The 13,453-nt window shown below is 34.5% G+C and overlaps 3 protein-coding genes across 3 annotated transcripts in view; 1 reads left to right on the forward strand and 2 right to left on the reverse strand.

Moving 5' to 3' along the window:
- Positions 1-1,024: 1,024 nt before the first annotated feature.
- On the reverse strand, positions 1,025-2,703 carry LOC140757803 (uncharacterized). The gene is made up of 2 exons (XM_073093675.1): positions 2,514-2,703; positions 1,025-2,107 (listed from the first exon to the last, which is right to left on the reverse strand). Exons 1-2 carry the CDS (start codon positions 2,520-2,522, stop codon positions 1,037-1,039), a joined length of 1,080 nt encoding a protein of 359 aa, XP_072949776.1. The 5' UTR covers positions 2,523-2,703; the 3' UTR covers positions 1,025-1,036.
- A 1,006-nt stretch (positions 2,704-3,709) lies between these two features.
- On the reverse strand, positions 3,710-5,460 carry LOC140757868 (uncharacterized). The gene is made up of 2 exons (XM_073093739.1): positions 5,302-5,460; positions 3,710-4,681 (listed from the first exon to the last, which is right to left on the reverse strand). The coding sequence occupies exon 2, from the start codon at positions 4,676-4,678 to the stop codon at positions 3,710-3,712; it is 969 nt and encodes a 322-aa protein (XP_072949840.1). The 5' UTR covers positions 4,679-4,681; positions 5,302-5,460.
- Positions 5,461-6,642: 1,182 nt separating this feature from the next.
- Mekk1 (mitogen-activated protein kinase kinase kinase 4) overlaps positions 6,643-13,453 on the forward strand; it is a 53,920-nt gene continuing 47,109 nt past the window's right edge. The window contains exon 1 of the mRNA XM_073073352.1: positions 6,643-6,878. Within this exon, the coding sequence (XP_072929453.1) occupies positions 6,793-6,878 (86 nt within the window). The 5' untranslated portion in view covers positions 6,643-6,792. The remainder of the gene's footprint in view (positions 6,879-13,453) is intronic.

A 13,453-nucleotide genomic window follows, 5' to 3' on the forward strand; every position in this document is an offset into this window, starting at 1 on the left:
TTACCTATCCAATTGCCAACATATACAAAAAATAATGAAAATAACACTTAATTATATTGTAGTAAAAAATTGGACGAACGTCAGTGTTATCTTTGATGACAAAAAACATACAGTTAATAAATATCTATGGTTCCCTTACAGTCAATACATCAGAGTAATAATCGATAAAATTATCCGAGTCAGACGAACTGGTATCCGAATACGTCTCGTCACTTATACTGGAGCTATAATATCGATTTCTGATCCTATCAGCTCGGATCAAATCTGCGATCTTATGGAGAGGCGGGTGGTTGTGTACCACCGGCTCGTACACCGTCCTTGCTGGGAGTATAATCGGTGGCTGGGGTGGTGGTATCGGATAAACTGGCATTACAGGGTACGGACAAGGGTTGTAGCAAGATGTTTCCATACAGCATGTCCTATTCCCTTCCTTTATCTCTACATTTGGTGTTGTAGTCATCCCATTTTGTGATGCGACTCCTCTTTTATTTCTTCTTTCTTCAAATTGATCAGTAATAATTTTAGTGCGCGGATTTTGTTTCATCGTGTCCAGAAGAAACATTTCACGATTTTTTCGTGTGGGCAGCAATTTAAAATTGAAATAACCACTGCTAACTGAGGTTAGCAGGAATATTTGAATGAGGTCAATAATAATCATTTTTACAGTACGAATGTCGATATTGTGCACTGGTAATACGAGTAAAGTTTCATGAAAACTCTTGATTGATATGATTTAAAAAACAAATGCTAAAAATGTGGTCTCATAACATTTGAATTGAAAAGTGTACATTACATATGGCTGAATGGTTCATTGAAACATAATTTGAATTGCTATTGTTCTACTTACATCATTACATAAGTGTAAAAGTACGAAAATGTAAGTTTAACTATGTACTTAAGTATGCAATGAAAATTTATTATGTATAAGATTAAAAAATATTTCAACTTGAATCGAAAAATTAAATCTCTTTAATAATATAAAAATATGCAAACTCTATTTACAAAAATCATATCAAATCAACACTTAACCGGCACGTTAAGTTACTTGAAAAGACATAGCAAGATTATTTATACTTTTGTCAGTTGGAGATTTAAAGATCAGTTTATTTTTACCTTCACTTAATACATGGACATTTGGAGAATCTCTTAGAAGAACTTCATCGTAATTCCTACCAGATTTTCCGCCATAATTGGATACCACTATTGAGTTATCATTAGCGTTCACCTTCACTTTATGTTTCTTATGAGTATGGGTCGTCTTTCCCTCAAGTATTTCCATTGCTTCTTTACTGCTGATTTCAGTCTTAAATTTTACCTCGCCATTTTTACATATATAAGACATGATAGGCTTAACGAGATCAGAGTCACTGTTTTCACTTGCAGGGTTTGCGTTCCTTCTAAATATCCGCGTTCTTCTCCTTTTAAATTTCCTTCGCCCTCTGTTGTACCAATCTGAATCACTACTGACGCTACTATCACATGAGCTGGATTCATCGGAACTTGAAAATGATGATATAAATGGTGGACGACGTCTTCTTCTTCGTCGTCTTGGAGGTAACGGTAATGGTCTCGATGGTGGGAGTGGAATAACGACTACTGGTGGTGCTGCCATTACAGGAGGAGGAGGAGGAACGGGAATGGGATACGCAGGACCGGGAACGGGGACAGGACGATGAGGAGGCATAGGTACAGGTGCATCTTCAGAATTACGACATCTACATTTCTGATGACATGGTGAACAATATGAAAAAAAAGCTGGAGTACAAGATGGCATACACGTGCAGGGTGGGCATGGTGGACAGCTCCTTGGCCTTGGGTTGCCTTGGCAAAAGACTGGTGGAGGTTGAGCTGGCACAGCAAACTGAACTGCCATTGGCATTGGTACTGGCACTGGTACGGCGATGGCAACGCTAGCTGGAGTGGTCGTTGTTGTTGTTGTTTTTGTTGTAGGTTCTGGCAAATGAATGGCCACACCTATTGGCATTGGTGCGGGCACAGCGAAGACTGGCGGTGGCGCTCCTGGCATGTACATAGGTGCAAATTGCACATTTGCTGGGACAAATACATTGATAAGAACTGCAACCAGAATCCATTTACATTTAATACCCTGTAATAAAAAAAAAATCTAAAAATCTTCTTCGTATTTATTCAGTGTCGAGGAGGAGTTTGATTTGAAGGTTCTACAACCCTTTCTGCCTATTAACAGTAATGTTAAGCGCTGTCGCACTCTAGTTAAGGGGCGTTGTAAAGAAAACCTACTTTAGGTTAACCTAAGTAAAGTCCTTAAGAGTAGCACTGAATGCATTTCTGGCCGACCATAGACAGCCATCTAATCTTATCTGCGGTTGATAACAGATGTACATGGGCGTCAGTAGCCACTTACCATCAGGTGGACTGCATGCTCATCTACTACTTCTATATACATTGAGATCAGAATTATTTTAAACGTATTATTTTATTGTACCTACTACCTAGAATTGTAAATAAAAAGCGAGGATAAAAATTATACTCACGTAAGACATTCTTATTGTAAAGTAGTTCAACTGTACTGTTTATCGCGCCGTTATGACGATTGGAAACGACGTTTATGCATTTTACTTATGTCTTGCATAATAATGTTTCTTTGTGGAAAGAAAACAGGGGCTACTGTATCATAAAACTTCGGCAATAATATGTTACGTATTAAGTATTTTGCAATTCTTTTTAAAAATGAATTGTAAACAAATTTCATTCTGAAAATCAGATTTATATAACTATTATCCGTATTTTACTATCGTTATTCAAGTAACATATTTCAATATATACCGATTTTGTGTAAAATACGTAAGTAGAATAACTTTAAGTCACTTGGCCACACAATCTTTTACTCTTAATATTTTCAAGTTAAATAGCTAATGTTTAATATAAACGGAATAGGATTTATTATAGCTCATATTACACACGATTGACGTCATTATCCAGCTCATATAATTATGTTAAGCGCCGGATTCAGTGAGCACTAAACGAACACCAGTGAATTTTTATTTATAAGTGACTTTAAATTAAAGTATTTAAATATTTTTCTCTTTACACCTTTATTAATATGAATGACACCTCATGATAATGATATTAAATTTAATCAAATCATTGAATCGTAGACTACAGTGAAACTCAAATGAAACGAAATTTAATTCAAGTTCCTTAAATCTATATTCTATTTTCTGATTATAACTTACTTGGCTCTACTTTCTTCTTATTGAGATCCTGACACGATCTCTGTTAATCAACCGAATTAACTCTTTCTTATAGTGTCTTATAAACTAAACCTACTAAATAAAAGGCGTGTATTTTTTTTTACCAGACTCATTTTATGGATGATTACATTTTGTGCCTTATATTATATGGCTTTTCACTTGCTGTGCTCAAGACCACTGAGATGTCAAGCAAAGGCTTTGTTGCTGCTATAGTAATATCTTGTTAAATTATAGGAATAATAACGGGTTAAAATTATGTAGGTTTAGGCTTATAATGTTTGTAGTTACGTTCAAAGTGCTCTTACATTACGCTATTGTCCATGAATCTAATCTTTAGTACTACTTTACTAAGTAGGTGCTACTTTTCAAGCAAGTATTTTAAATCAAGCAAAACAAGTTTATAATTTTTAAACTTTTAATTCTATGTATTATAAAATTTGTTTTACAAAAAGTAAAAAAGTAAAGGTAAAATAATTCTAAAGTTGTTGTTTAAAGAATTTCTTTCTTGCTGCCTTATTCTTGTGAGAATTAGTTCCGTGTGGTCGGTGTAGGTTTCTTTTCGTTATGAATTCTATGTTATCTTCTGTAACCATCTCCTTTTCCCTGCTATGATTAACGTTTGGTTCGTTTGACTCGACATCTTCGACATCAGCTGGTATTCGAGAAGTTACTTCTACATTTTCATCCTTTTTAACGTTCATCCAGTCTTTTGCTTCATTTTTTGAGATTTTCTTTTCAAATATCACGTATCCATCCTTTGTTACGTATTGCAGTACAGGGGTTAGTAGCTGTCTTCTTTGATTATGCTTTTTCTTTTTCATTTTATTTGGTCCATTGAATCTACGGTGGTTTCGTCTGTCTCTCCACCATCCTCGGTATTCGGAAGAGGAGCTTAACGATGTATCTAATGAAGAGTCCAAGTCGGTGCTACTGCTTGTGTCGGAAGGATAAATAAATGGCCTTCGCCTCTTATGTCTTATTCCCCATTTTCTGGGTCTGTAAGGATGCATGGGCAAATGAGGTCTTCCTTGGTTTTTAAATGAAGGGTCCGGAGAATAAAATGGCATTACAATAACTGGAAGTTTATGAGCTGGTCCTGCAGGAAGAGGCATAGGCATGGAACCTGGGGCAGGTATGGGTCCTGGAAGTGGTCCTGGCATAGGCATAGGCATAGGCATTGGTCCAGGAATACCAGGCGGCATGGGCATGGGAATGGGTTGCGGCACTTTATTTGGTGGCGGGCTCTGATAAAAAGGTGGCACCGTTGGAAGTGGTCCAGGTCCAGGGAGACCAGGAAAATCAGCGCTAGTAGGCATCCTACAGTGCATAGGCAAGTTTTGTGGAAAATATAGAAGGTTTGTAGGACATAATGGTAAATCTGCTTCCTTAGTCAATACTAAAATTAATTTGTAGAGTAGTATGCCACAAAAACCTTTCTTGAACATAATCTGAAAATGCAAAAATAGAAATTTGAATAAGATACTAAAGTAATATTAAATACTAACTAATTAATAACTAGTAAAGGTGGTCGGTTTCTTGCTTCTCTTCGTTACTTGTTTAGATTACTTCTGTTTTTAAAGGTAAGGAAGTCCAAAACTTACGGTCGTCCATGTAATAACCCTTCCTTTAGTAAGTCGAATTCGTAAATGAAAAAATGGCAAAGTTCCAGTTCTATAAGTCTATTTGTGCTTTCGAACGATACCATAAAAAGAAAACAAAACTTTATCCCAAGTAGGACAATACTTGGTTTCGTAAGTCCACACAATAGTACAATTGTAGGTAGCTCACTATTATATAAAGTTCTTAGTTCAGAAAAATAAATCTTAATGTCCAGCGCTTTTTATTCCGATTCTTAGATTTTAATTCTTTCTCCATGTTTTACGAAATAGTAGGAGAAATAATTTGTGATGAAGTGGTATCTTAATAATTTACATAAATAGTACGCAGAGTAAGTAAATCTCAAATACCAGTAGGTCTTTTGTGTCTGTTTTACAGATGTATCAGTTCAAAATAATTCAACTGATAATACTTATTCGGCAAATAATGAACTCCTTGGCACAGTTCCCACCGTTTCCACCCATGCCAGTACCAGCTCCGATACCAGTGCCAGCACCAATGATTGGGATAGCTCCAGCTCCGATTCCAGTCATCGTGCCTCCAGCGAGGATACCCGTTGTCGTTATGCCATATCGCTCCTCATCTTCAGAAGTGACATACAGGAGGAGAAGAAGACATAGACCAATATACGAATATGTATCATCTCGTGAATTTTTATCTAGCTCAAGCTACTCAGATAGCAGTTATTCCTCAGATTTTTTTACAAGCTTAGAATTTGAAAGACGAAATAGAAATTCAGGAAGATCAAAAAAATATAAACGCAAAGCATTAAGAAGTCGACGCCAAGTATTGACGCCAGTTATATCGTACTTAACAAAGGACGGCCGTGTTGCTTACCATAAAAAAATTAAAAAAGAAAATGCAGGGGATTGGTTGAAACTGAAGCGAAAACGACAATCAACTGTGATGGGCGGCAGACACGCCCGTGGAAACGAGAGATTAAAGAAAAAGCATGATCATTAATTTACTTAAAAAATCTTGTTAAATATTTATCTTATGATGTATTATTATTTTCTGCATTTATCAATAGCACCGTAAGTGTTTTATTTATTAATATATTTAAATAAAAAAATATTTAAAATTTTATAAGTTATAGTAAAAAGTTAAATAAATTAAGTCATCTACGAAAGTTTAAATATTTTTTACTACATTAATCGAGCTGAGGCAAACTATCTATTGGAGTCATATTGGAGTAAATATCAAATTCAAAGTTCGAAGACGCTATGTACGTAAGAAGCCCGCACGATTGTTAATTTAAATATTACTGATTAATGATTTAAATATTACTTTTTCAGATGAATACGTTTCAAGCTATGTTCTTTTCAACATTGATAATAAGTTTTCATAATGCAGTTGGATATCAATTCAATGCATTAATTCCACAGGTCAATTACATGGAAAACTTAGAAAACTATGAATATAATCAAAACATACGCTTAAAACATTATTGGCCATGGATGCCCGGATATAAATATGACCGTCCCAACTACGCTTGGCCGTTATTTTTTACTGGTTAATCTGTGTACTTTCACCATTTTATTAAATGTCTTTCGAAACTTTTAATTATTTTTAAATAAATCGATATTGAATTACTAAAGCTATTATTTTTTTAATCTGTCTATTTTTATGTTTTATCATTATCATTGTCACATCAATTGACTTCATTCATTTCATTTGTCACTTATTACATTAACGTCAGTTTGACATTTGTCGTGTGATGGTGTGGTGGCGGTAGATTTTCTTCACATTTTGTTTTCATAAAGTAATTTATAGTGTATAATCTATGGTAATTTTTAATACCGGTAAATCTTGTGTAGAAACTGCTTAAAATGTTTAGTACATGTTTGGTGGATATTTTGTGTGTGTGTGATATTTCTTGTGAGTAAAAAAGAGATAATGTGATATATAATCTTGAACCTTGGTGTTTTGGTGGTCGTGCAAAATGGATGCGGCAGCAGATAAGGACTGGAAGACGAAGTTGGGCTTCCCGATTAATTATGATTCGGGTCAGAGTTCTGATGACGATTTGTAAGTATTTTTAGTCAAACGACATGATTTAACGACGCACTTTGAATTAGGATTAGATTACACTAGGTTAGTTTCAAAATATTTCTTTATAAACTGTAAATTACATTTCATGGGTATTATCTCACACTAAGAGGGGTTTAGGCTGGCCAAGTGTGGATTGACTTGCCACTTTATGCACTTTTGAGACTCTTCTTTTTTTTAAAGAATTCTCAGTTTCCACATAACATTTATTTCCACCTTTAAAGCAGACAATTGCTTTCTGGAATGTACACTTGAACTGATTGAAAGGCTTAGTTTTCAAACCACTGTGCTATAATAGTGCTTATAGTGAGATTGGCAATGATCGGCTTCAGGTAGAAGCTGTGGGCTAAATGGTCTTGGTTACAAATATACAGATGTGCATGGGCAGCAGTGCCTACTTACTAACAGGTGAACTGCATACACATTAAATACTTCAATTGTATAAAAAAATCTGTTTTACCAATCTAACAGACACTTCAAATTATGGTAGTTATAAAGCGGATATGTTATCTGGTATACCAATCATTTTATCTCTGTTGTAACTTGGGCAATCAAGTGCCATGAAAACAAGCGTTGTGACCCTGCCAATACCAGGTGATTCAGATAACAGAAATTATCATATTATGTCTAGTATTACCATAATGAAGGATGGCATTTTGGGTGTAATAATTCTGAAATTACTTCATATGCAATTTCTGAGTTGAGTGGCTGAGCGGTCACCATATAATTCTGATGTGCAGAGGAGCCAGGTTTGATCCCTGATCAGACAGATATCTGTTCTGGGTCTGGGTGTTTGTGTATACATCTCTGTGTGTGTCCATAGCACCTACGACAGAAAAATGTGGAGTGTAGCTGTGAGTGTAGAAAGCGTCTTTCTTAAAACTTTGTGTCCTCTGTAATCCTGGCTGCTCCTCGATCTGTCAAAATCCATTATTCCATGCATTCTCAAAATTAGTAGTCCTGTAGTGTAGAGAACATGCAAGTTGTCATCCTTCAAAACATCTTCATCAAGTAGTGAAATAATTAGTACTAAATACTAGGAATTGTAAAAACCTGACTGCTTAAAAGCCTGTGGTTGCTCTGAGAATTTAGACAAATCCAATGACACATCATATGTAAAATTTGTCAAGAAGCTTGGGTTACAGGGCATGCTTGGGAATGAGACATATATACATGTGAGTGTAGAAAGAGTCCAGAATGACCTCTGTAAATGGATTGGTGTGGTAAGGGAGACAAACTTTTCCGAGGCATTCCAGCTTAGTCCTCAGAGGTAGCGGTGCATCTTTGACTGACCGCAGGTAGGATAGATATTCCTACCTGCGGTCGGCCAAAGATCCTATCTACGGTTGATTAGAGATGTCCATGGGAGGCAGTAGCCACTTACTATCAGGTGGACTGCATGCTTGTCTATCTGATAGTAAGAAAATAGCTTTATTCTGCACTTTTAACAATTCTTCATGTATTGTTGATAGGAAGATCACAACAAGAATGTTTGAATGACTCACTCATTCATTGTTATTTATGTTTTATTTACTTTGTGATAATAATTGCTTCCAGGAATTTACAACTACAAACTGAACTACATTTTTTTTAAATGAAAATGACATAGTAAACGAGCAAGCAGTCCACCTGATGGTAAATGGCCACTGCCGCCTATGGCCATCTGTAATGTAATGTTTTCAAAAATAATTACTTAATATAAAATTAGTGTGTATAAAGTAATATTAAATCAATGTATTACTAAGCTATTTCAGAAAATATTTTTATTAAAAGATCTTTGTAAAAGATAACAAACATTACAAACAACATTTCCTGCTATTAGCTATTAAAATGCATGTCTCAGTGCCAATCACCATTATATCTATTAAGTAATAATGTGCTGGACAATCAAGATTATCAGAACTAACATACATATTATATTATATAACATATATGTAGTATTACATTGTTGTCTTGCTGTGGTAAGATTGTTCAATGCAGTATTTATTATAATTTAGGTAATGAACATGCAGTCCACCTAATGTAATTGGCTTCTGTGGCCTATGGACATTCATAATCAACCTCACAGAAAATTAGAGTCCTATCAGAGGTCGGTTACCACTGCATTGACTAACCCTGAAGACATAATATGTAATTATACCCATCAAACCAGAAAAGAAGTAGGTGTGCTAGTACCACCACTCTCATCTTTACACAAATACAATTTTAGACATTGTTCATACCCAAAGTCTGTATGTACTCATAGGCAGACTCTTCAAATATACTTAATTAAGCAGATTTTTTGATACAGTTTGATGATTTTAATTAAAAAAATACACACATCCACAATTAATACATTTGAGATGGTCATAGTATCATAAATTATCTGATATAACAAGTTAATAGACACCATAAAATAACAGCACTAAAATTAGTTAATTAAAAAGTTTATGACAGTTGTATATGAGGCTATGGTCATTCTAAGAAATTTAAATTAGTGAGCAATCTCAAGCAACAATCTAATTTGTTGTTTAATTAATGAACAGTGATACTATGTACTACATAATTATGTCATATGGAGTTATATTTATAGGATAGTGTAAGAAATATATATATTTTTTTCTTATAACTTTATATTTTACAAGTAGCAAACTAATCTGGTGTTTAACCCCTAAATAAGACTAGAATTGTATCTTACATCCACATCGTCCATACCCACATGTGACCACAGGTAATTGACTAAAGCCCGTTTTCAATAATCAATCTTTCCAATGATATACGCATCTAAGATCAATATATGACAATTCTATAATCATCAAATTTGTATCTTTGGTAGTCAAAAATTAGATTGATTTATCATTTACTAGTTTTTGCCCGCGGCTTCGCCCGCGTTTAAAAGAAAATAATATGACATACTAACATACATAAAACTGAAAATTCGTACCTTCATTGGAACGACAGTGGCACCATCTGGCGAAAATTGGTCGTACCAACTCTAAAACGTTCGTGGACAACAACTTTGCTAAAGATCATCACTTGATCAAATGCATAGTTTACGATTCAATCCTTACTAATATCAATTAAAATAATCGATTTTTTTGGTCCAAAAGATCGATTCTCCGATTAATCTCAGTTCAGATTAGTCTCAGACTATTTTTGTACAAAATTTCATTAAAATCGGTTCAGTGGTTTAGGCATGAAGATGGCATTTCGGATTTATAATATTAGTAAGGATAAGGATTAATTATGTTATAGTGCCTCCTGTTTTTACCTTAACCCACCATACTGAATCAAAAATACCCATTGCTTTCCATCACTGATATAATGCAGTAGTATGGTGGTTGTGCCACTTAAGTTAAAATCAAAGATATCTACTAACTATATGACACATGTGAAATGATTTAGCATTTTATTTACTAACTATACAGTCATATAACTACAAAATGTAGTCAAGCACGCACAACACTGTTGTATGCAAATGTCTGTAATGTAAATTAGCACCACTGTTGATGTAAGTCTAATATGTAGACTGAAGAATAGACTCTTTGTATTCAATGGCAAGTTCATTTTGTAACAAATTTGGGAATCAAAACTAATTTATTATATCAATCTGCCAGAGCTTTGAGTGAAAGAAAGAAAGAAAGAAACATTTATTTCAAAACGGCACTACAAAAATATATACATGCATAATATATAATAATCTTAGACTACTAAATTGTAACCGGCCAATATAATTGTAGTGCCCCATAGATGAAATAGGGCGCACTCAGCAAATGTCACGGCGAGCCGCAACCATTGGTTTTCAGTGCGACCTTAGGGTTCGCGGTGTTCGGACGGCGTGAACTTGTTGTCGTTCAGTAAATTATTCACCGAAATTATATCATTATTTAGTAATTGTCGTAAATGTACAGAAACAATTATAATATATTTACGTCTTACAAACATATTAGATATTGAAAGAAGTGATATGAACTCTAAGAGTGGATAGCATAGCATATATTATGTCTATATTTTCTTTCTGGAGTTAACTGTATCTACTCGTATTAGCCTGTTGCATCTAGCTAATAGGTTATATTACAATGTAACGAATATTCATTTAACTCTGAGAATTTTCTTATGTGTGTTATTTTCAATCCTACAAATATTTATGTTACATAAACCAAAGGATGTTTTTTACAGTTTGCAACATGTCATAATTTCTTTCGTTACTGTTTTTCCTATTTTCCTTCAATAATTTTTACGCACTCAGTATATTTATTTTTATAGTTATTTGTGTTATTTTAAAATCTTGTATGCTTCTTTAAAATTTTTCATTTTAGTTGTTTATCTGAACTCTTTTTAAGCATAAGATTTAACATCAAATCAATGTGATTTATTTAATCTACGCACACATAATATGTAATCCATAATCCCTAGTAGAGAAGCCACACAAACTACGACAACTAGTTTCTCACGTCACTACATAGTGTATTGTTATTGGCCAGTAGTGAGAAGATGACACCGGTATTCAAAACCTATCCCACTTAGGGTTGCTTGTTTGTATCAACTATAAAAGTAAAGTGTGGTATTGATGGTATGTGGTGACTACTGCCTGTGTGTGTATTCAAATCCATATAGAACTGAGGCGCTACTTGAAGCTGTTTCCAGATAGTTTACAGATGATTGTCGCCTCATACTGAGTCAGCCAACATCCACACTCTCTGAAACACAAGAACTGATTCACTAGAAAAATATTGGTTTTTAAGTTATTTTTTATAAAGCATGCCTTTTTTAATTATTGATTAAGTGCCCATGGACATGTGTAACCCATGCTGAACAGTTTCTGCCTGAAGTCAGATAGCACATTGAAGCAGTGTGGTGCCTAACTCATTGTCGCGAGATTGATCTGGTAGTTTCATAGAGACATACACGTTTTTATTATATTTGCTAATATGCATTACATTTTAGATGTATCGTCTGACCTTATCATCACTTATCAGAAAGTGTCTGTTTATATTTTATGGTTTCAGCGATTAGAAATGTCGATTATCGTAATACGTCACACGTTTTCATGAATGAAAATATAATATGTCGTGAGAACGCCTAAATGTAATAATCTTTCCTATTTTTACTTATCAAAAGTGAACATTTGAGCTTGTCTAGTGAGAAGAAATTGTGTAAAGTTGGTGGGCAAAACATTAGATAGATCATTAATATTAAACGAGCATTGGATAACAGGATTCAAATTATTGAGTCATATAGGGCAAGAGAAGCAGTCTCCCATTTTGTGTTAATAAAAAAGGTACTCTGATGCGATGTAAGACGATGCTCATTAGTAATTGCGCTAATTGGCAGCCCTATGCATCGTCCTGCAGGGATATAATGTTTCAGCGTGTACCTGAACATGAAGCAGGACACAAGGACAGGCAGACCGCAAGCACTGCACTCAACTTATACGGAAATGTGGCACAGTGCAGGAATATACTGCATTGTAACGGTCATCATATCAATTTTGATTATCGGCTGCGTCCAGTATTCTTGAATTTTGTGTGTGTGTGTGTGTGTATGTGTCTTTAATCATATCGTGTTTTGGAAATTGGAAAATGCTACACAAGATACGGAAACGCCTCAATTTGCGCAGGATGAAAAGGTTTTGCATATTAATATTTCTCATGATTTAGGTATTTGTACGTTATGCCTTTGTATTGTAATCTGCTATTAGTTTTTCCAACTGATTGGCGAGATATAACGATAATCTTGTAATATCTTGTAATCTTGCTTTAAATAATATATGTTATGGATTACTTAATAACCTAAGAATATAGACGCTTGTTTATATTTTCTTTTATGTATGAAATAGAAGTGATGAACGAGCACGCAGTCCACCTGATGGTGAGTGGTCAATGCCGCGTAAAGGCTTCTGAAATTAACCCTAAATAGAATTGAAGTTCTACCCTAGTTGGTCTAGATAATCTTATTTAGTGTTGTTATTCCTAAAAACCCACTAAAATGGTATAAAATTCATAACATGAATTACTCCGCAAAGTGATTCATTCATTGATGTAATTAATTATATCAATTGGAATTGCAATGAAGTAACATAAACAAATATAAAGGTCTGATATTCACATTTTTACCTCATTAAAAGAGGGTAATATCCTGTACCGTCAATGGATTTCTCGAATCTCTTTATTCTCGACGCATGTTGGTCGAACGTTTGCGGCATAGGAAGTAACTAAATTACAGTAAAGTAGCGTACAATGCATTCCTCAGATGTCATTGCTATAGTGGACATAACTGGTCGCCTCCTTTCAATCCTAAATACAATCAACGTAGACATGGTAACAAAATTGAGTCCTAATACTAGGTACACTTTCTAGATATATACGTCTAGATATTACGTACGACGATACGCCGACATCCTGAACAATAATTCACTAAATATTTTTATTGGGCGACTGTTCCTTTTTTGAGACAGAACAAAGCATCACTTGTTACTTCAACTTTCATCCAGGCCGTACATTTGAATAATTAATTTACATTTATGATAATCTTTTGTGTATCCATTTTACTCACGATGCAAGCAATTCTTGTTT

Source organism: Epargyreus clarus, unplaced genomic scaffold (genome assembly GCF_041222505.1).
Source record: "Epargyreus clarus isolate Ecla_fem2 unplaced genomic scaffold, WU_Ecla_fem_2.2 ptg000005l, whole genome shotgun sequence".
In the NCBI taxonomy this organism is placed as follows: domain Eukaryota; kingdom Metazoa; phylum Arthropoda; class Insecta; order Lepidoptera; family Hesperiidae; genus Epargyreus; species Epargyreus clarus.